This window comes from Chiloscyllium plagiosum, unplaced genomic scaffold, assembly GCF_037043375.1.
Source record: "Chiloscyllium plagiosum isolate Xiang-an unplaced genomic scaffold, Cpla_swu_hap1 HiC_scaffold_9, whole genome shotgun sequence".
NCBI lineage: Eukaryota > Metazoa > Chordata > Chondrichthyes > Orectolobiformes > Hemiscylliidae > Chiloscyllium > Chiloscyllium plagiosum.
In genome coordinates, this window is record NW_028270147.1 from 81,104,158 (window position 1) to 81,127,380 (window position 23,223).

Consider the following 23,223-nt stretch of genomic DNA (forward strand, 5'->3'; position numbering starts at 1 on the left):
CTACTATAGGAAAGATAGAGGCTTTGGAGAGGGTGCAAAGAAGGTTTATTAGGATGCTGCCTGGACTGGAGGGCTTGCCTTATGAAGAAAGGTTGAATAAGCTCAGACTTTTCTCTTTGGAGAGAAGGAGGAAGAGAGGATACCTGGTTGAGGTGTACAAGATAATGAGAGGAATGGATTGAGTCAATAGCCAGAGACTCTTCCCCAGGGCAGGATTGACTGGTACGAGGGTCATAGTTTTAAAATATTAGGAGAAAGGTATAGAAGAGACATCAGAGGTAGGTTCTTTATGCAGAGAGTTGTGAATGCATGGACATGCACATGGATAGCAGCGAGTTGAGGGGTGTGTAGGTTAAGTCATTATATTTTACATTAGGATTAAGTCTCGGCACAACATCGTGGGCCTAAGGGCCTGTTCTGAGCTGTACTTTATGTTCTATGTTCTAACAGCTTTACTGACAGAGACCGTTTGGGTCAAATGGCTTGTTTCTCCATATGCTCTTTTTAAAATGAGTCTGGTGGTCATAATATGTCAAAAGATGTATGTCAGCTCTTTGACTATTGAGTTACATCATTGCCTTGAAATCAATATAGATAACATTGACAAACATGGCTTTCTACCAATTAAGATAAGAAACTCAAATAGAAAATGAGAATGAAACTTCAGCTATGTAACAAAATTGCCTCCCTCACCTCCTTGTATTTAGGTTGTAAGTCGTCAATTGGACTGAAATCTAGTGAAAATCTTTATGGAGAAGGGGACAGTGGCCAAGTTCACAAGAAAGGAGATTTTTATCATATACCCGAGATGACGCAGTTCGTTGAAACCAGATATTAAATATACATATGTATGTTCTTTTTACAAGCCAGAAGGAAAACAATACCAAACTATTGATGGTATTGTACTGAAGAGTGGCAATAATACTGAGAGCATGTTTTATCTACTTGGAGTCATATCTTTCTGACTGAGGATAATATTTTCCTTGGCAGACAGATTCGTGATACATACACGTGAGGATCATTTCATGCAATGGTTCTGGAATTCATTCAATGTCATTGTTACTGATGACTGCTGTAGGCAAATAAACTACAATGGAACTGATGGGAAATTTCCCTTAAACTCCAGATGTAACATATATGATCCAAACCTTTTAAGAGGAAACTAGATAAATATGGGCAAGATAAACAAATACAAGGGTATGTTGGTTGGTTCAGATGAAGAGTGGGATGAGGTTCATAAAGGAGCATGAAAATTGCAATGAAGTTGTCGGGCTAAATTTCTTGAGTCTGTGCTATATGTGAGATGCTATTGAAGCAAAGATGATGGCTTCCAGGAAAGGACAAACAAATAAAATGAATGTTATCAAGACTTGAAGGAGTAACAACCTCTGTAACAGCTTGGTGATCAGCAAATGATGAATGCTCCAGTTATACTGTATTATCCTGCACCACAGCTTTTTAACAGCCTGTGGTGAACAACCTATTCAGATCTTTGCTGTTTATCAGCCACTGTTAAACAGGTTCTGAACAAAAGCAGTTGACAGAAGTTGCTGGAAATCTGCAATAAAATCAAAAACACTGGAAAAACTGAGCAGGTCAGGCAGCAGCTATAGAAAAGGAAACAGAGTTAATGTTTCAAGTCAATGATCTTGTATTACATCCCTATTCCTTGTTCCTCAGATGTTGCCTGATCCATTGCATGATTTTCAGCATGCTCTTGTTTTTTTGAATTTCAGCTTTCTACAACCAGCTCGGAACTGCTGAAGTGCAAACACTTATTGTTAGCCAATTGAATTGGGCCATTAAATAATGGTACCCTCTGCTCCTGAGTCTCAAGTCAAGGTCTTGATGTTAATTCAGGAAGGATTTTAACATTAACTGAGCATACATCATCCAAGTACGGAGGCATTTTAAGCCCGTGCTAGATTATTGTATACAATGTAATGTGGTCTTTACTACCAGAGTTAAAGGATTAGCTTCTTTGTAATGCATTCGGAAAAATAATGAGCATTTTACGATTAATCTCTAGAATAGAAAGAAAAAAAGTACAAAAGCATGATTTATCACCTTGAACTGCTTTTGGTCGTGATAAAAATGTCCATATTGTTCTTGGTGCAAACAACAATGGTACTGCTCTCATATATGCCTCTATATACCTCTTGTCAACACATGGGGTTGGGTACAAGAAAAACTTGGAGAATCTAATACATATTTCAGACAGGAATACATCACATTGTCTGCCTGAAAGGGCAATAGATGCAAGGTCATTGAATATTTTTAAAGCAGAGTTAGATAGATTCATGTTCGGAAAGGGAATCAAAGGTGGATTTGAACATGGAATTTGCAACACAAACAGATAAACCATGACCTTATTGAATGGTGGAGCAGACTTGAAGGGCCAAATGGCCCATTTCTGCTCCTAAAGCATATGTTTGTAATATTCTGCCGACAGGCCACACCAGCAAAATAGACTTCGTGTTGGCACTTGTGATTTACCTGCATTCCAAACGGATTTTAAATTGCCGCTCATTTTTATTTACGTGTAACCATTAAACAGTGTATGTTACAGGGAAACTTTAGGCTACTTTAAGTGTCTGTGCTGTCAGCCTCTATATCTATGGCTGTGCAACCTCCCCAAATGCTTAACAGAAAGATACAACTGTGCATGGGGCCCTGTTTGACAGGCTGAATAAGCAAAATTACCTCTTGATTGTCATGGGAATTGGAGTAAAATATGATACAGTTTCCCAAAGTCAGTAATATTCTTGATGCCTGCTATTTGTTGGTTTTGGCAAAGTTTCCACTATGCTGGAAAAGATGTGTGTCCTGAGGGGCATTTGCCTATTTCCTACAGACGAATGCAGAACTGAGAAAGCACACTGTCTGAGCATCCTGTATAATATACAAGTTTGAAATATTGACCGTGTGAGTGATTCTCCAGAGCATGGAAAATAAAGGCATGCAAAATGTAGCAGCAATATGTATGCACAGCTGGATCCTGACAAATGCATGACAAGCTTGACAGGACGCTTTATGCTCACCTCACGATATTTTGTCAACTGGTTGTGAAAAATGTTGTCTGCAAATATTCCTCCATGAAGTTAATGGCATGAAAATTACAACTGGAAGCTTGCTGCTTGGCCCAACTTGCTTGTGCTGGAGCCATCCTGCCCTCAAGAGATTCTCTTAATAGCAGTCTTTATCTTGCTCACTTTCGTAGTCCTCACAGGCTGTATTTTATGGGGTGAGTGCAAAGTTGATACACCCTACAAACTGTTACATCCGCATCCTCTCCCCACCCCCAGTTATGGCATATTGTGAGTGGGCTAATGAAATTGAGAGAGTGTGAAATGTCTCTCCCTCATTAGGAGGAGGTCCTACTTTTGGGAGTTGCTGCCAAATGGATTAGTGTAGTCAATAGGCTTGCAAACAAATTTATTTATTGCTGATTTTGGCACACACTCCTTTACTTCCCATCCAGTGTATAATGGGGAGCAGACCATGGATGGTTGTGGAGAGGTTGGGCCAACCACCAGACCTGTTTTGTGACCTGCCACCATCCACGGAATACACATCGTTCCAGGTCATGTCAAATCAATCCCCATGTGCCTTCCCTGCTGCTTCCTTCGACCTGCTATACTTTTAAATGTTGCCATGGGGCTGGATTTTCAATGTCTTCCCAATACTCAGATGAATTCAGGATATTGGACCCCTGCCTCAACTGCATTGCTCACACAAAACCGCTTTTAAAATACCAATGCCCTAATTGGGTAGGAGCCAATCCCTCTGCCCACTCAGTGGCACTAAGTGTATCCAGTGGGTGGGAGAAGCCCACCTTCCCGATGCCAGTGAAAGAAGTGAAGTGCAGGCATGGCAGGACCTGGCACAACTTTGCTGAGGTAGCCAGACAGATCCTTGGAGAACTAGCAGCATTAAAAGGCATGGAATGGACAAAGTGGTCAAGCTGAAATAGTGAGCACAATCTAGCACTGGGCAATTGAAGACAAGATCATTTTAAAAACTAGAGAAAAAAAAAAATCTTCCCACAGCAAACCTCCAAGCTGTGCACTGATGCAATCAGACTTTCTGAAATCTCCCAATTTTTAACAATTGTTATGAATAAAATCTATTTTTGGGATGTTCACAAGTCCTTCTGTTATAGAACATAGAAGAATATAGCGCAGTACAGGCCCTTCGGCCCTCGATGTTGCGCCGATCCAAGCCCACCTAACCTACACTAGCCCACTATCCTCCATATGCCTATCCAATGCCCGCTTAAAGGCCCATAATGAGGGAGAGTCCACCACTGCTACTGGCAGGGCATTCCACGAACTCACGACTCGCTGAGTAAAGAACCTACCCCTAACATCTGTCCTATACCTACCCCCCCTTAATTTAAAGCTATGCCCCCTTGTAATAGCTGGCTCCATACGTGGCAAAAGATTCTCACTGTCGACCCTATCTAAACCCCTAATCATCTTGTATACCTCTATCAAGTCACCCCTAAACCTTCTTTTCTCCAATGAAAACAACCCCAAGTGCCTCAGCCTTTCCTCATACGATCTTTCTACCATACCAGGCAACATCCTGGTAAACCTCCTCTGCACCCGTTCCAGTGCCTCCACATCCTTCCTATAGTATGGCGACCAAAACTGCACACAATACTCCAGATGTGGCCGCACCAGAGTCTTATACAACTGCAACATGACCTCAGTACTCCGGAACTCAATTCCTCTACCAATAAAAGCTAGTACGCCATATGCCTTCTTCACCGCACTATTTACCTGGGTGGCAACTTTCAAAGATCTGTGTACATGGACACCAAGATCCCTCTGCTCATCCACACTACCAAGTATCCGACCATTAGCTCAGTACCCCATCTTTTTGTTACTCTTACCAAAGTGAATCACCTCACACTTAGCTACATTGAACTCCATTTGCCACCTTTCTGCCCAGTTCTGCAGCTTATCTATATCCCGCTGTAACCTGCCACGTCCTTCCTCACTGTCTACAACTCCTCCGACTTTCGTATCATCTGCATACTTGCTCACCCAACCTTCTAACCCCTCCTCCAGGTCATTGATAAAAATGACAAACAGCAATGGTCCCAAAACAGATCCCTGCGGAACACCGCTAGTGACGGCACTCCAAGATGAACCTTTGCCATCAACTACTACCCTCTGTAATGGGTGAACTTAAATGAAACAAGGGTATCACATATAAGCCCATTCTCCAGACCCATTGAAACTCAATGTCTTTTCAAGAAAGGCATTCAATGGTCATTTGAATTGATTAGGAATTCAATTCAGAAAACTGCAACCATCTCAAAAATAGTATGGATAGTTGACTAAAGGACGCATAGGCCAACCCAGTACTATTTTGACAGGAAGTCTTTGGGCTTATAATATGTTACGTTACATGGTAAAAAACAGCCACAGTTTTGCCTGCTTTTAAAAAAGTAGCAGAAGATGCTGTTCAATCACAGACAGTGATACCACAAGTGATACAATCTGATGATCACCTGAGAACCAGTCCAAAGACTGTGGCCGGCATGGTGGCTCAGTGTCAGGGACCAGGGCTCAATTCCAACCTCAGGAGACTGTGTGGAGTTTGCACACTCCACCTGTGTCTGTATGTGTTTCCTTCCGCAGTCCAAAAATGTGCAGGTGAGGTGGATTGGGAATGCGAAACTGCCCATTGTGTCCAAGGTGTGCAGGTTAGCTGAATGGGAAATGAAAGGTTACAGGGATGGGGTAAGTGGGGGTAGGATGCTCTTCGGAGGGTCGTTGTGGACTTGATGGGCTGAATGGCTTGCTTCCACACTGTATGGATTCTACGAACAATGAAGCTGAGGTAAAATAGTTATACTTTGAAACAGGGAGAAGGAATATCCCTCAAATCTATTCTAACTGCAAGTTCATCTGCTGATTCTTCAATCATGGCAACATAACTACAAGAAACCTCAGTTATAGAAAAACATTTACTTCTATCACTCCTTCATTTCAGTTAAAACATCAATTTAGCTAAGAAATTACAGGGTTCGCTGTGGAAGAGACTGAAGTATTTATAACTTGCAATGTTTCTTCAGTATTTCCTGAGTATACATGACCCGGTACATGGAGAGTCAGGTTAAATAATCTCTGGGACATGTATGTGATAATAGATAATTTTTTAAAAAACTTTGCCAATTCTGTTGCTGAAATTTTTTTAAATGTAGGAAATATCACTCCAAGAATCAGAAATTCCACAGATCTCACACATAAGTAAACTGCTTATGGACAACAATGAAATACATATATTGTCCGTGATAGCATAATGTGGAAAAGTTTGAAACTATCCATGTTTTTGTAGGGAAAATAGAAAAGCATGATACACATTAAAACAAAGGAACTAGGAATTTTAGGATTCAAAGGAATCTGATGGTCTTGGTCCACAAATCACAAAAGGTTAACAAGCAGGAATGACAAGCAATTAGGAAAGCAAATACTTTTGCTACAATCCTTTGGGGCAATTGTAATGCCAAGTTGCACCACTTGCAATTTCAAGTATTCACACACCTATAGGACAAATGTCAACATAAACAAAATGATCTCATGCCATCACTTAGCAAATCAGGAACTGGAATTTGTTTAGGGACTATCAGAACCATTGGTTTCTGAAGAATTGCATGTTGACAGATTATATTTTTATAATTAATGCATTTAGACTGCTACATTTCTGAAAATTCACTTGACAAAAGTGATCGAAGTTTATAGCACTTTATAAGGGACTTCTATCAGTAGCTTTATTTTGCAGAAAAATATACCATGATTGTGTATATTCTAACTACAGAAAAGTGTATTTTCCTTAATAAGTGACTTTTTAAAAAAGAATTGTAACCTTGGCAATGTCACGTTGTGGACAATAAGTGGAAATATATTAGTAACTTGTAGAAAGTTTTAACTTTTGTCCTTTCCTCGGTCCACAAAATATCAGCATTATTAAAGATAAACCTGTCATAGTAAATCGATCATCTTAGCCTGGAATGTCAATGTACAAATTACTTAACTGGAAAATAAACTGTTGTCTAATACAATGAGAGATGTCCCTCCTTGACATTTAAATGCTGGAACCATTTGTGAGATGATAAAATCACTGTTTATTTGATAGTTTTGTTTAAGTTATTATTTCCCATTACGTGCTCAATTTTCTAGGGCAGGTTTTTGATCTGCTATCAAGAGTGCCAGGGGATTTCAGAACAATCTTTCCTTATCTTAGTCACTTTTAAAAAAAAAGACAGGGGTTCTTTGGTTTCCAACAACATTAACAGAAATGAATTTGATTGCTGGTATTTTCTGTTGTCCTTTTAGTTACAAAATGTCTTCAAAAAGTAACAAAGTTGCAGTCTTGTAAAAAAAATATTTAATATTAAAGTCAAAAAAGATGTTTCAACTAACAGACTTCTTAACTCAGTTATATTTAAGTCTTTCGTCCCTTTGGGCATTTGGAGAAATGTGATTGTACTGATCATTCAGAATCGTAGAATCCCTATAGTGTGGGAAGAGGTTATTCAGCTCATCAAGTCTGCACTAACCCTCCAAAGTGTATCGACTCAGACCCTTTGCCTCACTCTATCCCCAAAACCCACATTTATCATGGCAAATCCACCAAGGTTACACATCCCTGGACTCTATGGGCAGTTTAGCATGGCCAATCCACTAAACCTGCACATCTGTGGGAGGGAACCTGAGCACCCAGCAGAAACCCACTCAAGCATGGGGAAAATGTGCAAACTTCACACAGATAATCATCTGGGGCTGGAATCAAACCCAGGTCCCTGGCACTGTGAGGCAGCAGTACTAACCACTATGCCACCCCTTATTTATTTTATGCTGAATTTCACTAGAACAATTAATGTAAATCAATGTACTATCAAGGTGGGCAGAAAGAGAAAAGGTCTCAGTGATACTTAGGAAATATAATAACTGCTATAAATTAAATTCTCCAAACTGGACAGCATGTTAGCTGTAGTTTGACTTGTTTCTATATAGATATTGTAATGACAGAGTCAATTATGTATTTGTCAAAGCCTGCCAATGGTATAAACAAAAGCCAGTTCAGTCTGTGCTATAATTAACTAGAGAAGGCAGTATGCAGATTGTAGCAATCAAAAATTGTGGGAAATATCAGTATTTTAGGATCAGGCCCCGAAGGGCAGTTAAAGTCAAACAGATTGCTGTGGGTCTTGGGTTACATGTGGAGCATACCAGATAAAGATGGAAAATTTCTTTCCCTAAAAGGTCATCTGTGAACCAAATGGCTTTTTATGACAATTGACAACAGTTACATGGACTCCATTTGGATAGCTTTTCATTCCAGACTTTTATTGAATTGAAATTTCACCATGGAATTCCAATACATGTCCCCAGAACATTGGTGTGGGTTCTGCGTTACTGGCTTAAAGACACCACCACTATATCATTTTCTCTCCCAGTCGGTCAATCAAGTCTGGCCCTGTCTCTGGACATTCTCCATATCACTACACTTCTTTTTCAAGGATTCAAAATACATTATTGCCATTGAGTCTGTATTGACCTTACAGACAGAACATCCCAAATCTTAACGTTAAACCTAACTCTTTGCCTCAGCAAGTCTCCGGTCATTGGTCTCTATTTTTCTGCCTCACTTTATCAACCCCTCAATCATTGGAAGTAGTTTTGAATTATTAGCATTATGTTATTATTTCTTAATTTTGATCAAATCCCCTCTTAAACTTTCTCTACTATAAAAGGAGAAAAAATCCAACTCCTCCAGTTTACGTTCTAATCCAGCCTTAAATAAGGGAATATGCAATAAAGTGACAGCTCCCAAAGTTTGGATTAGCCAAATGATAGCAATGAACAAATGGGAGTTAACGTTTCAGGTCCAATGACCCATCTTCAGAATTCTGAGGAAGAGTCACTGGACCAAAAACATTAACTTTGCTTTCTCTCCTAGATAGGATGGGCTCATGAAGGGCAGGTCATGCTTAATAAATCTTTTGGAATTCTATTAAGGCATTACAAGCAAGGTGGACAACAGGGACCCAGTGGATGTGGTGTACCTGGATTTCCAAAAGGCTTTTCACAAGGTGCCACACAAGAGGATGCTGCACAAGATAAAATGCATGGTGTTACAGGTAACGTATTAGCATAGATAGAGGATTGGTTGACTAACAGAAAGCAAAGAGTGGGGATAAATATGTGCTATTCAGCTGGCAATCAATAATTAGTGGTGTGCCTCAGGGGTCCATGTTGGGACCGCAATTATTTATAATTTCTATAGATGATTTGGAGTTGGGCACCACATGTGAATTGGCAGTTTGCAGATGACACTAAGATGAGTAGCAGAGCAAAATGTGCAGAGAACTGGGAAACTTTCAGAAGAACATAGATGCTTTAAGTGAGTGGGCAAAGGTCTGGCAGATGGAATTCCCGATAAAGGGCTTTCGCCCGAAATGTTGATTTTCCTGCACCTCGGATGCTGCCTGACCTGCTATGCTTTTCCAAAACCACTTTAATTTTGATTCTGATCTCCAGCATCTGCAGTACTCACTTTCGCCTAGATGGAATACAAATGTTAATAAGTGAAGTCATCCATTTTGGTAGAAGTAACAATAAAAAGGATTATTACTTGAATGGTAAAATTTTCTGAATGCTGTTATGCAGAGGAACCTGGGTGCCCTTGTGCATGTATCACAGAGGGTTGGTCTGCAGATACAACAAGTAATTAGGAAGGCAAATGGAATTTTGTCCTTCATTGCTAAAGGGATTGAGTTTAAAAGCAGGGAGTTAATGTTGCAGATGTACAGGGTGCTGGTGAGGCCACATCTGGAGTACTGCATGAGGTTTTGATCTCCTTACTTAAGGATGTACTGGTTCACTACTTTGATTCTAGAGTTGAGGGGGTTGGCTTATGAGGAGAGGCTGAGTAGATATGGATTATATTCATTGGAATTTAGAGGAATGAGGGGGGGATTTTATAGAAACATATAAAATTATGAAGGGAATAGATACGATAGAAGTAGAGAGGAGGTTTCCACTGGCAGGTGGAACTAGACAAGAGGGTATAGCCTCAAGGTTAGAGGGAGCAGAGTTAGGGCTGAATTGAGAAGGAACTTCTTCACCCAGAGCATTGTTAAATCAATGGAATTCCTTGCCCAGGGAAGTAATTGACGCTACTTCAGTAAACATTTTTAAAGCTAAGATAGATAATATTTTGAACAAAGAATTAAGAGTTACTATGAGAGTGTGAGTAAGTGGAGCTGAGACCATGAATAGAAGAGCCATGATCTTATTGAATGGTGGTGCAGGCTCGAAGGGCCAGATGGCCTGCTCAGAGTTCTTATATTATGCTCTTATGTTCATCACAGATGCTGCCAGACCTGCTGAATTTTCCAGCAATTTCTGTTTTTGCTTTTAATTTCCAGTTTTTTTTTGTTTACTGAAAAGTTAAAGAGGTTGACGAATATCAAGAAATCTTTGACATGGGATAGTGAGATTTCTTCAATCATTTGAAGACATTTTGCCACAATTTCCCAAGGCAGGCAAAGATCTCTACTAAACCTGACACTTACTGGCAGTTGAAGCTGGATGAAAGTAACAGCTTTCTAATCCATTCTGGATGCCATCTGTGAGAAACAGATGGTTGCACATATCTGTTTGGCATGTGATTGGTATGAGTATTCATGTAGACAGCATGAGTTTGACATAACTCCAGAGGCCAGTAACCCATCACCAAGTTATCCTTTATTTACATGTGGAGGGTCCTTCACACTGATCCTACTCCCTCAGAACCAGCTCTCAGGGGTGAACAGAAACTCTGACACTCCTATGTATATCTGTCAGCCAGAGCTCCCTAACTGGGGCTGTTAATCTGGTCCAAACCAGGGAACTCATGTTCTATGAGGTGCACCTGGCTGGCCCTATTACAACAGTACATCCTAGGCCCTGAGTCTGAGGACAGACTAATTTTTTTAAAAATTAAGCTCCACCTGCGGCATCTTAGCACTGCGTCAGGTTCTTCCAACTCTGCCTCTGATACAGGCCAAGTGAAATGCACAGTAGCTCGCCTCTTGTGCCAGGAGTTTCTCTTCTTCAGGCAGCAAAGGTGTTGAGGTGGCAACATCCATTGTGTCCATCTCAGATTGAGCTATCTTCAACGTTTGACAGAAAGGGAAAATCCATGGTCTCCAGAACACAGTCAGAAAGGCTGTTAAGGAGCCAGGCACATTTTATTCCCGCACCTGTTTGTGAGTTTGCAGCTTTCATATGGTCTGTATGCTTGTTCAGAACCATCGAACCAACCAAAAAAACTTCATACATCACCTGACCTGACTTAAGACATAAGACCATAAGACATAGAAGTGGAAGTAAGGCCATTTGGCCCATCAAGTCCACTCCGCCATTCAATAATGCCACTTACCCACACTCTCCCTGTATTTCTTAAATTCTTGATCTCGCAAGGAATTATCTATCTCTGCCTTGAAGACATTTAACGTTCCAACCTCCATTGCACTCCGTGGCAATGAATTCTACAGGCCCACCATTCTCTGGCTAAAGAAATGTCTCCTCATCTCCATTTTAAATTGACTCCGTCTAATTCTAAGGCTGTGCCTATGGGCCCTAGTATCTCCGCCTGACAGAAACAAACTCTCAGCATCCACTCCTTCTAAGCCATGCATTATCTTGTAATTTTCTATTAGATCTCCCCTCAACCTTCTAAACTCTAATGAATACAATCCCAGGATCTTGAGCTGTTCATCGTATGTTAAGCCTACCATTCCAGGGATCATCCGTGTGAATCTCCGCTGGACACGCTCCAGTGCCAGTATGTCCTTCCTGAAGTGTGGGGCCCAAAACTGGACACAGTGGGGCCTAACCAGAGCTTTATAAAGTCTCAGTAGCATATTGTTGCTTGTACATTCCAACACTCTGAGACAAATGACAACATTACATTTGCTTTCTTAACCACAGACTCAACCTGCAAAAGTTAACCTTTAGAGAATTCTGGACTAGCACTTTCAGATCCCTTTGTACTTTGGCTTTAGGAATTTTCTCACTGTTTATAAAATAGTCCATCCCTGTATTCTTTTTTCCTAAGTGCAAGGCCTCACATTTGTTCATGTTGAAATTCATCAGCCATTTCTTGGACCACTCTCCTAAACTGTCTAAGTCTTTCTGCAGCCTCCCCACCACCTCAGAACGACCTGCCTGTCCGCCTAACATTTTATCATCGGTGAACTTCGCCAGAATGCCCCCAAGTCCCTTCATCCAGATCATTAATATATAAAGTGAACAGCTGCAGCCCCAACACTGAACTCTGTGGGACACCACTTATCACTAGCTGCCATTCCAAAAAAGAACTTTTTATCCCAACTCTCTGCATTCTGTCAGACAGCCAATCCTCAATCCCTGCCAGTAGCTCACCTCAAACATAATGGGCCCTCACCTTATTCAGCAGCCTCCCAGGAGGCACCTTATCAAAGCCATTTTGGAAGTCTAGGTAGATAACATCCACTGGGTTTCCCTGCTCTAACTTACTTGCTACCTCTTCAAAGAATTTATACCTCATAAATCGATCTTGCCTCTTATCCATGGCAGGGCCATTCCTGTGGTTCCTACACAAAAAACATTGTTTCCTGAAGCAAGTGGCTTCTCTCGCTTAGCAGAGTCTTCTATCTGGCATTGGCAATCTTGATACCTGTAGAAGGGAGGGTGAAAGGTCCGGCAAGATCAGATTTAACCAGCTGTGGGGTCTTCTCCCCATTAGTATCTCTGCTGGAGTTATTCCTGTAGTTGCATGAGGGGGGGGTCATGTAATCAAATAGGAACTGGGACAGTTGGTATCTAGTGAAGCTGTAGGCTGTTGCTTTAAGCCTGCCTTCAAAGTTTGGACTGCTCTTTCTGCCAAACCATTGGATGATGGATGGTGGTCTGGAACGGTCCTTAAAATGATGACTGCCATTCAACTTTTGGAAATACTCAAAATTTCTTGCTGGCAAACAATGGCCCGTTATCTATGGCTAACACTTCCGGGAGTCCGTGTATTGCAAAAGATGTGCACAGTATTTCTTTTGTTGTTCTCATGTTTGACGAACTAACTGGAAGCATGTCCAGCCATTTTGAGTGGGCATCCACAATCACTAAGAACATTAAATCCATGAAAGGATCTGCACAGTCAACATGTAACTGAAACCACATTCCCATAAATGTAACTATGTCTGCAACCAATTCTGGCCATCAGACATAACCTCACTCCTACATTTTCATTTTGGAAACCCCTGGATGACTCTGGAGTGAACTTTGTTCAGGACAATCACTCTTGTTCCCCATGATAATATGCCATTCTCTACAATGATCTGGTCTCTCAGAGTCCAAAAAGGTTTCAATTCTGGTTGAAATAGCTTTTTGGTTTGCCCCATCACTACCAGCTGTTTCAGTTTTGCCAGGATTGGATCTTTCCGCATCCAAAGTCTCATATTGTCAGCAGTGACTGGAAGGGTGTCCAGAAAATTGCATCCGCTTTTACTACTTGGCCTTCCGGCTGGTGTTCCAACTTGAAATTATACACAGTTATTATTAGAGCTCACCGCTGAATTCAGCCTGAAGTTATGGATGGTGCTGCTTTGTCTTCTTTAAGTAGACCTAGCAGGGGTTTGTGGCCCATTGTTATTACAAATTTATGACTAAGAGGTATTGGTGGAATACACCAACTCCAAATATAACTGCCAAACCTTCCTTCTCTATCTGCGCACATTTACGCTTGGCTACACAACTATTTCAAAGGCTGACTTTTTCTTTAAAAAAAAAGGAGTTGATGCAGAGGTGCCAGAGTGGAGACCAGATTATATGTGAACTTTCCATAATAGAGCATCAGCCCAAGGAAAGACCTAAGCTCTGGTACGGACATGGGAGCTGGGGCACTTTTACACCCATTGGAAGATAAAGTGAGGGTGATCAACTTAGTCTTGTTGACTGTGTAGTCCTGGTAGGTTACTTTGGGTGCCTGGAATACACAGGTTCTTTCTTCTAAAGGTGTATACCCACCAGGGAGGGACATCTAAAGACCATGTCCGAGTTCTCCAAGTGCTCCTTATTGGTCTTCCCTGTTAATACAACATCGAGATACATGGTAAACCAGGGTAGACCTTGTAAAATGTTCTTCATCATCATCTGCTGAAAAATTGCACAAGCTGATGATACCCCAAATGGCTGTCTTGTATATTGGTACAAAACCTTATGGTTATTAATTATAGCATTCTGAATCTGCATCTAACTGCAATTGGAAATATGCATGGCTCATGTCTGGATTTGTGATGACAGTCCCTCTGCCAGCTCTCCGTATAAATCCTCTATCCATTGCACTGAGTACTTATCCAGCTGCGAAAAGCCATTCACCATTTGTTTAAAATCCCTAGGAAAAATTAGTCGACCCATCGGGCTTTACAACCAGTACAACTGGTGCTGCCATTCCACAAAATGGTTTGATGACTCCTCTTTCCAGCCTTCTGATCTTTGCCTGTAAGGCAAATGGCACACGGCAGGCCTTCTTTATGGAATTCCTTCCTGGTCAGTATGCAAGTTGGCCTTGGATCCTTTGATTGTCCCTAGAGCTTTCTGAAGTACTTCCAGATCTTTAATTAGGACTTCACTCAGCCAGCCATTTTTGAATTGAAAAATGACGAGCCAATCAAAGTGAATCTTTTTCAACCAATTTCACCCCCTCTGGCTTGGGCCCCAAGCCTTTTACGAATATCAGTGATAACAAACTGTTGCTTCTCATAAAGACCTGAACTGGAGTTGTACCCTTAGTCTGTAACAATTCCTCGGTATATGTTCCTAGTCTAGCTGAGGTCTCACTAGAGTGTAAGGGTTGGTGGTCTAGAGCAGATTTTGTTAAAGACTGGTTCTGCGATCACTAAAATGGCCTTGCTGCTATCGACCTCCATTAGAACCAGGTGACCATTTAACCAGACACTTATTTTGTCTGGTTCTGACTTGGACCTTGCTAAGAAATTTAATTGTTCTGAATTTGAAGTTGTGGACTTTCCAGGGTGTGCACTCTCCCAGCTACTGGACTATGAGTGCTCTTAGTCTCGGTCTAGTGGGATTCTTTTGCTGTCTTGGGTCCACATGCTGGCAGTAACTACAGTGGCTTGCTGGCCCAGATCCTGATGAAATTTTAACCGTTTGGTTGAACCTTGCTTTGGTTTTGAGATTTTATTATGGACTGACCTAGAGTCCCTCTATTCAGGATATGTCCTGGAGTGAGGCAGTGCAATTGCCTTCAATCAAGTGATGTTCCCCAAGCTCGGTCAGACTGGCGGGGGTGTCCACTTCCATCAGCATACCCTGCAACACATATGCTCTATTGCTGCATTTTCTAATAAAGTCATTTATAGTGCCTATTTGAAGTCCAGTTGGGCTTCAGCATGAGGCACTTTTGCATGGTTACATCATTAATCTCATATACAAAACAGTCACTCAGCATCTCATTAAATGTTAAACAAAAGTTGCATACCACTGCCACTCATCTTAACCTAGTTAAAAATCCTCCAACACTGCTTGTTTTTTTTTAATTTTATTTAAAAAATTACAAAAGTTTACAAAAAAAAGGAAAACAGTTAACATTTACAGTTGTATACAATCAATTTTACAAGAGAGAGGAGCAGCAAAGCCAGGCCCCAAACCCTACCATTCAACCAGTTTACAGAGAGACGAGGACAAACCTCAAATCCCAGTTTCACATATGACAAGACAGCAACACTTCTATTTGTATCTGCGAGCCAGGACGTCCTGACTGGACCAGATTAACAGCTCCAAAATCAGGGAATTCATACTCTACGACAACCACCTGGCTGATTCATTACCACCACTACAGAGATCGTTATTTACCTTCCCTGATTGGAAGCTACTGTAGATGATCTGCTAGTCTATGGTCTTGGAGACAAAATGAAAGAAACCATTGCAGATTACAATCAGAATTTTGTTTGACTGCTGGAGAGAGCTCACCAGATGAAACTGAATAAAAAAAAATACAATTGAAGAATTCTGAAGTCAAATACAGTCAGTTCTGTTATATCATGTCTTTCTTCAACACAAATTGACTTTAACATGATTGAAGGATTTACACTATTTGTAGACTGAACTTTCCTTACCTGTATTGGCTATAATGGGATTCTGGTCCCATTATTTTAAATGGCACGGCTATTACACAATTTTCTTACAACGCTAGATCAAACGAGAACCAAGCTATCACAGGCTGTATACTGACAAGAGACTCTACCCAGATCCTGACAAGGAGAGAGCTGTAGCAGAGGTGCATTGATCAATGGATATAACAAATTGTGTCACAATATTTCACAATGTGTGAAATATTTCGCAAAGTTCTTGGTTGATTTATCATTGGAATGTGAGCCTCCAAGCAAGCTCTTGCAAATGATGTAGTGTGTTATCGGGACATGACTAAGAAGCAGCTTTTCCCCAGAATCAAACAGTTAGCAACAATAACAATGCAGAGGTACTGAGATATTAGGGTGAAAATCACCTTGCATGGGAATGTCACTGAGAAAGTACTTTGCAGCAAGGATCGAGCAGTTACATTTGTATCCAGGATATTTAGTACAAACTGAACAAGGCTACATAAAAGTGTGCCTGGTATTGCCTCTTATTGTGAGCATTTTCATCAATACCTTTTTGGGAGAGAAAGTTACAGTAGTGTCCTACCATAAGCTACTTCAATGTATCTTCCTCAACTTACTTTTATTTGGTTTAAAGCATCTGCAAAGAATGTTACTTTGCAGAGATATCATCTCAAGATCAGACTAAGTAAAGGAAATAGATGTTCATTGGTAACATGCTATCCAGAGCAGCATATCGTTATGAAAAGAGTTGAGGATTCAAATATAAATTGTGAAACTTTCCAAATTAACATGAGCACCATACTCTAGAAGTCATCAACCCAGCAGAACAGTGGAATCTGAAAGACAAACATCTTGCACAATTCAAACAAACTGTACATTATGATGCAATACTGCAGGAAGTAGTGATGAGCAGTTCTTATGAGCGATTGACAAAAATTATTAGGATAGTGCAGCAGCTGGGGTGGCCTGAGGTGTGTTCTAAATGTGTCAAATATTATTTGCCCTTAACAAATCCCTGATGGACAATACGTGTTCATTTTGTTCCAGATCATGTTTTTTTTAAAAGCTTTCCTATTATCTACATTAAAATGACTGGATTGGAAGATTATAGTTAGCACATCTGCAATTTCTGCTCATATCCCTCAGCAGATTAGAGTGCATCTCAATCAGGCGAAAGTGAGTACTGCAGATGCTAGAGATTAGAGTCATAAGTGTGGTGTTGGAAAGGCACAGCAGGTCAGGCAGCTTCGGGAAGCAGGACACTCGACATTTCAGGCAAAAATCTTTGATCAGGAAGTAGGGCTTTTGCCCAAAAAGTTGATTTTCCTGCTCTGCATCTCAATCAGACTGGGTGACTTATCCACATTAAGTAGTTTGACTTAATTCAGTTTTTCACTAATTTATTGATTGCTCTCAGGTTCGAAAGCTCTCTACCCTAGCATTTTGACTTTGTTTAAAGTCAAAGCTTTTATTTTCTGCGACACATGCTGTGTATTAAAAATCCTCTTTCAGGCTGCTTAGTGATCAGTTGGGACTGGAGCCCAGACATCCTGGTTCAGAAATAGGTACATTAAACTTTGGTATTCTTTTTAGAGATGCTCTGACACAAGTCTGGATTTTTTTTTTCCTTAACCACCAAATCAGTGTTACAAGTTAAATGTTCACCTAATCAGCACCAGGAGCAGTGCAACATGACTGCTGTTTTATTTTAAAATCTCCCTCAAAATCAGCAGTGTTTAAGTCAATGAAGTGAAGAGCCCAACTCAGTTTTTTTTAAAAACCACCTATCCAGGATGTTATTATATACCACTGAAGTCAGTAGAGCTTAAACTGTGGTCTCCTGGGTCAGAGGTAGGGACACTACCACTACACCACAAGAGCCCAAAAATCCTTGGATGTTTAAACAGCACAGCACATCACACACATCTGAATTAGAACTTGTGTTATATTTAGTACCTGTCACCTGAGTACCATCGACACTTAATTGAATTAACAGATAGCTGAGAGGGTTAATTAAAACTTGGTGAGATTGGCTGAAATATCAGTTCAGTTCCCAATAATACATTGCTCCTGAATTTTCATGCGAGTGATAATCTGATATCATATCATTTACATTAACTTTTCCCCTAGTTTTCTGAACATATTTGTCTAATTGATTGACCTTTTGTCCTGAATTACAATCCCACCTGATAGGTGATGATGATATGAGGTATAAGAAGGATATTACTAAAATGGAGAGGGTTCAGAAAAGGTTTTCCAGGATGTTGCTGGGAGTGGGGGTTTGAGTTATATAAAAAAAATAAGCTGGATAGACTGAGACTTTCTTTCACTGGAGGGTAGGAGGAGGGATGACCTTAGAGATTTCTAAAATCATGAGAAGTATAAAAAAAAGTGAATAGTAAAAGATTTTTTCTCTATGGTGGGGGAGTTCAAATGTAGGGGGCATATTTTTAAGGTGAGAGGAGAGTGTTTTTAAAAAGGACATGAGGAGTAATCACTTCACACAAAGTGAGTGGAATGAACTACCAGAAGTAGTAGTGGATGAATCTACAAATACAAATTTAAAAGACATTTGGATAAGTACATGAATCAGAAAGGTTTGGAGGGAAATGGGCCAAATGCAGGCAGGTGGGACTAGTTTAGTTTAGGAACATGGTCAGAGTGGACTAGTTGGTTCAAGGGTCTGTTTCCATGCTGGCTGACTATGACTCAGATACTATTTCTTCCAAATGTGGTGGCATAGACTATTACAGTGGTGTAAATGTAATTATATTAGAAGTTGAAGTGAAGTAGGGAGAAAAAAACATTGGACTGTAATCAAATAAACATTTTATGAAGTAGCTGAAGATATATTTTTTCCATAGAAGATGGATCAAACAGGCAATTGCACAGAAAATGTAGAAAGCACAAGCTACAGATTCTCATTCATCAGATTTGATCTTAGATTGAAAAGCACATAACTCCTTTTCAGAACAAGTTCTGCTCAATTAATATTTACTGGTCATCAATGGATCCTTGTGCCTCTGTTAAGATGTACATATACCTAATTTCAAGATATGTTCCATAACAGTTTTGACAAAAGAAACAGAATTATACTAATCACAGGTGTGAGTTGCATTTTGTAAGTGATGATTAATTATACACTTTACTTGGCTGGATCCAATTTGTTGATCTTTACTCCCCATCACCTAAATTTAATGCATGCTTTTCCCCAGTGGATCAACTTACTTTGTACTGGGCTTCAGATAAGCAATCAGACCCAATGCAACAAATTGCTTGATTTTACACACAATAATAAATTGTTGTCTAAGTCTGAGACTGTTGTATTTAAAATGCAAGGCAATAAAAGTGCTAAAATCTGAAAGACAACAAGCCATTTGATGCAATATATGACTTGCCATAGTTACAGATATTTAAATACAATAATGATAAACTTACAAAAAGAGTTAAGTTCTGGATATTGTTTTGTATAAGTCCCAGATTCTAGCTAATTTATGAAAAATTAAAGCATACCATTCACAACAATTCAAAAATGAAGTACTAGAACATGGATATAAATAAATTAAATTCTTGGTCAATAACTTAAGCCAGTGTTGTAGTTAATTTGCTCACCTTTCGAGGCATGTTGCTGGTAATGCAGCCAATCCTTTGCACATTTTGGCAGCTCCTTTGCTTTGGTGTCTCTCAGCAAGATAAAATTGCTCTGAACTTGAGCTTCTTCTGCTGCTTGCTGCTGTGCCATGTAGATTATATACAGACTTTCCTCCCTTGAGTGACGCTGGCTGGTCAGCCAATTAAATCTTTCAAAAGTGATTATAGTCCAGGGATCGCATGAGTGCCTCACTCTAAGGAGGGATCTGCAGACTACAGCCTCCAGCAGTGTGCATAGAAAGGTCAATCAGTGCTCCATAAAAAAAAACATATCTTCCCTGTAGAAAAACTATTCGCAGATGTCTGTAACATTTCATAGAGTGAAGTCTTAAGCTGACTTAATTCTTGTAACATGTTCATTTTGCTTTGTCTAAACAGATCTTCAGCATAAATCTACTGTACTTAATGATCTGCATACTTTGAATTTAAAAAAGCACTAAACAATGAGTTTTTCCATGCTAATGAAAGCAAACTGCTGAAAGAATTTCCAAAGACAAAGAAGGCATGCTGAAACCAGACAACTTGTATGTGGTAGACAAAATGCGTTGATGGCAAAGGAAGTTGTAACTTGAAAATTATTTGTGAATTTTCCCAGACAACAATATCCTCAGAGCACATTGTTAGCTAGCTGTGGGCCAGAAGTAAGTTGTTCAGCATTCAGCACAGAAGGGAGAACCTAATTTTGTAAGTGCAGCCCTTCATCAGAACAGTTATCAGTAACATCTGCTGCTTAGCAGAGTACAGCAAAAACAACAAAAAAAAGAGTTTTTCCCCCAGTTTTTACAGTGGTTGAGTAGAATGGATGCTGGAATGTTTGTAGTTCCTTTCATTATAGATTTTGACAGGGTAGAGTTGGGGCTCATGATACTGAGATTCTCATCTCTGTGCTGCAGAGATGTATTTGAATATTGCAGAGATGTACACTAGAGTGTAAAATGGTTACTTTACAAACTTCATTTCAAAACTTTATTTTCCAGTGGAAAATGTTTTGGAATGTATGCTGAACAATGTTTTGGAATGTATGCTGAACAATGTTGTAAAATTTGCTGTTATTCCTTTTTACTAAATGTGTTTTTGTAACAGTGTTTCACCTTTTAAATTTCTGAACAGATGTGCTCCAACTTGGCCTTCTCCCACTTAATTGGACCAAAAGGTAATTCATTAAAAATAGGAGAAATGTAGAATCAAGTTTCACATGAGTTGAGATTTCCTCCACCTAAATATTGGGAAGACTGAAGTCATTGTTTTTGGTTTCCACGCCACTCTGTTCCTTAACTCCAGGAGATGGAGGAAGACTGAGAGTTGGAGCTCAGATTCTACAAGATAGAGATTGCCACACCAGACTACAACAGTATGTCCCTTTATCAGCACTACATTTTACTCTTCACTCCTTCCCCTCCTTCCCAGAATAGCAATGGGCTTTGCTTTTGTCCTAATTTTCCTCTCTAACAGTATCTACATTTGAAGGAGCATCCTTTGCCATTTCTAATACCTCCTGCAGGATGCCAACACTAAACACATCTTCCCTTGTCAACGTTCTACTGGGACCATTCCCTCTGTGGTACCGGTCCACTCCTCCACCACTTCTAACACTTCCTCTCTTCCCATGGTACATTCCCATTCAATCGCACAAGGTGTAACACTTGCCTGTTCATCTCCACAATTCTCAAGGTCCCAAATACACTTACCAGATGAAGCAGCATTTCACTTGCACTTCTTTCAATATAGTTTACTGCATTGTCCCCTGCTCACAATTTGTTCTCCTTTACATAAGGAAGGACAAGCACAGACTGGGAGACTACTTTGTGGAAAGCCTCCATTCTGTCTGTAGGAATGACCCCATCATCTCAGTTGCTTGCCAGTTCAACAAACCATCTTGCTCTCATACTTGCTACAGTGTTCCAATAAAACTCAACATAAGCTGGAGGAACAACATCTTTTCCAGCTGGGCCAACATTTATTGCCCTTGAGATGGTGGAAATGAGTTGATTTCTGGAACTGCTATAGTCCAGTTCTGCAGTCCTGGCCTACAATGCCATTGAGAAGGAAGATCCAGGATTTTGACCCAGCGACAATGATGGTGATATGGTGATATTTTTAAAGTCAGGATGGTGAGTCATTTGGAGAAATTGGAAATTGTGGTGTTCCCATGTGTCTGCTGCCCACCTCATTGTAGACTGAAGTGATCAGAGGTTTGCAAGTTGCTGTCAAAGGAGCCTTGGTGAATGTCTGCAGCATGTTTTGTAGATAGTACACAGCTACTACTGAGTATTAGTGCAGAGGGAAATTAGTGATTGTAGATGCGGCACCAATAAAGTGGACAGTTTTGTTCTGAATGATGTTTTGGATGTTGTTGGAGATGCACTCATTAAGCAAGTGAGGAGTATTCCATCATATTCCTGATTTGTAGATGATGGACAGGCTTTGGGGAGTCAGGAGGTGAGTCAGATATGCCAGGATTCCTAGCCTTTGATCTACTCTTGTGGTCACAATATTTATATGGCTAGTCTAATTCAGATTCTTGTCGATGATAACCACTTGTGAAGAATTCAGTGATGGTGGTGCCATTGAATGGTCAAGGGGCAATTCTTAGATTATCTTTTGATGAGATGGTCATTGCCTGGCATTTGTATGATTTGAATGTTACTTACCATGTGTTAGCATAAATCTGGATATTGTCCAGGTCTTGCTGTATTTGAACGTGGACTGCTTCAGTATCTGAGGGATAATGAATGGTGCTGAACGTTTTGCACTTATCGGTGAACACCCCCACTTCTGACCTTATGATCGATGGGAGGTCATTGATGAAACAGCTGAAAATGACTGGTCTGAGGACATTCGCCCGAGGGACTCCTGCAAATATATCCTCAGGCTGAGATTATTGATCCCTACCCATCCTCCCTTTGTGCTAAATGCCACTCCAATCAGAGGAGAGTGTTTTTCTCTGATGGCCGTTAACTCTGGTTTTGCTCAGGCTCCTATTACCAAATTTGGTTAAATGCGGCCTTGATGTCAAGGGCAGTCACTCACACCTCACCTCAATTCTGGAATTGACTCTTCTGTCCATGTTTAAAACAAGGTTGAGATGATGCCAGGAGCTGAGTGGCCCTGGTGGAACCCAAACTGAGCATCAGTGAGCAGGTCATTGCCAACCTGGAACCACCAGCTACATGCTCTGAGTTTTATGTAGAGAATTGTCCACATCGGACTTCTCAGTGTTATGTGGAACAATAGGAAACTCTACATTAGTGAAGTAGGAAAAAAATGGTATAAATGTATGTCAATAAGTGCCTTGTCTCGCAATTCAAACCTTGTTTACACAGTTGACTTCCTTTTGCTCAGTGTTGAAATCTCATTTTTGAGATTTCACCATATTTTCCCATTTAGCAGCTGGGAAACATCAGCCCAAT

At 40.4% G+C, this 23,223-nt stretch overlaps 1 protein-coding gene across 1 annotated transcript in view; it reads right to left on the reverse strand.

The window, feature by feature from the left end:
* Positions 1-19,930, reverse strand: part of LOC122554580 (regulator of G protein signaling 5-like) — a 45,851-nt gene extending 25,921 nt beyond the window's left edge. The window contains exon 1 of the mRNA XM_043699841.2: positions 19,775-19,930. Coding sequence (XP_043555776.1) covers positions 19,775-19,818 — 44 coding nt within the window. The 5' untranslated portion in view covers positions 19,819-19,930. The remainder of the gene's footprint in view (positions 1-19,774) is intronic.
* Between the last annotated feature and the right edge of the window lie 3,293 nt (positions 19,931-23,223).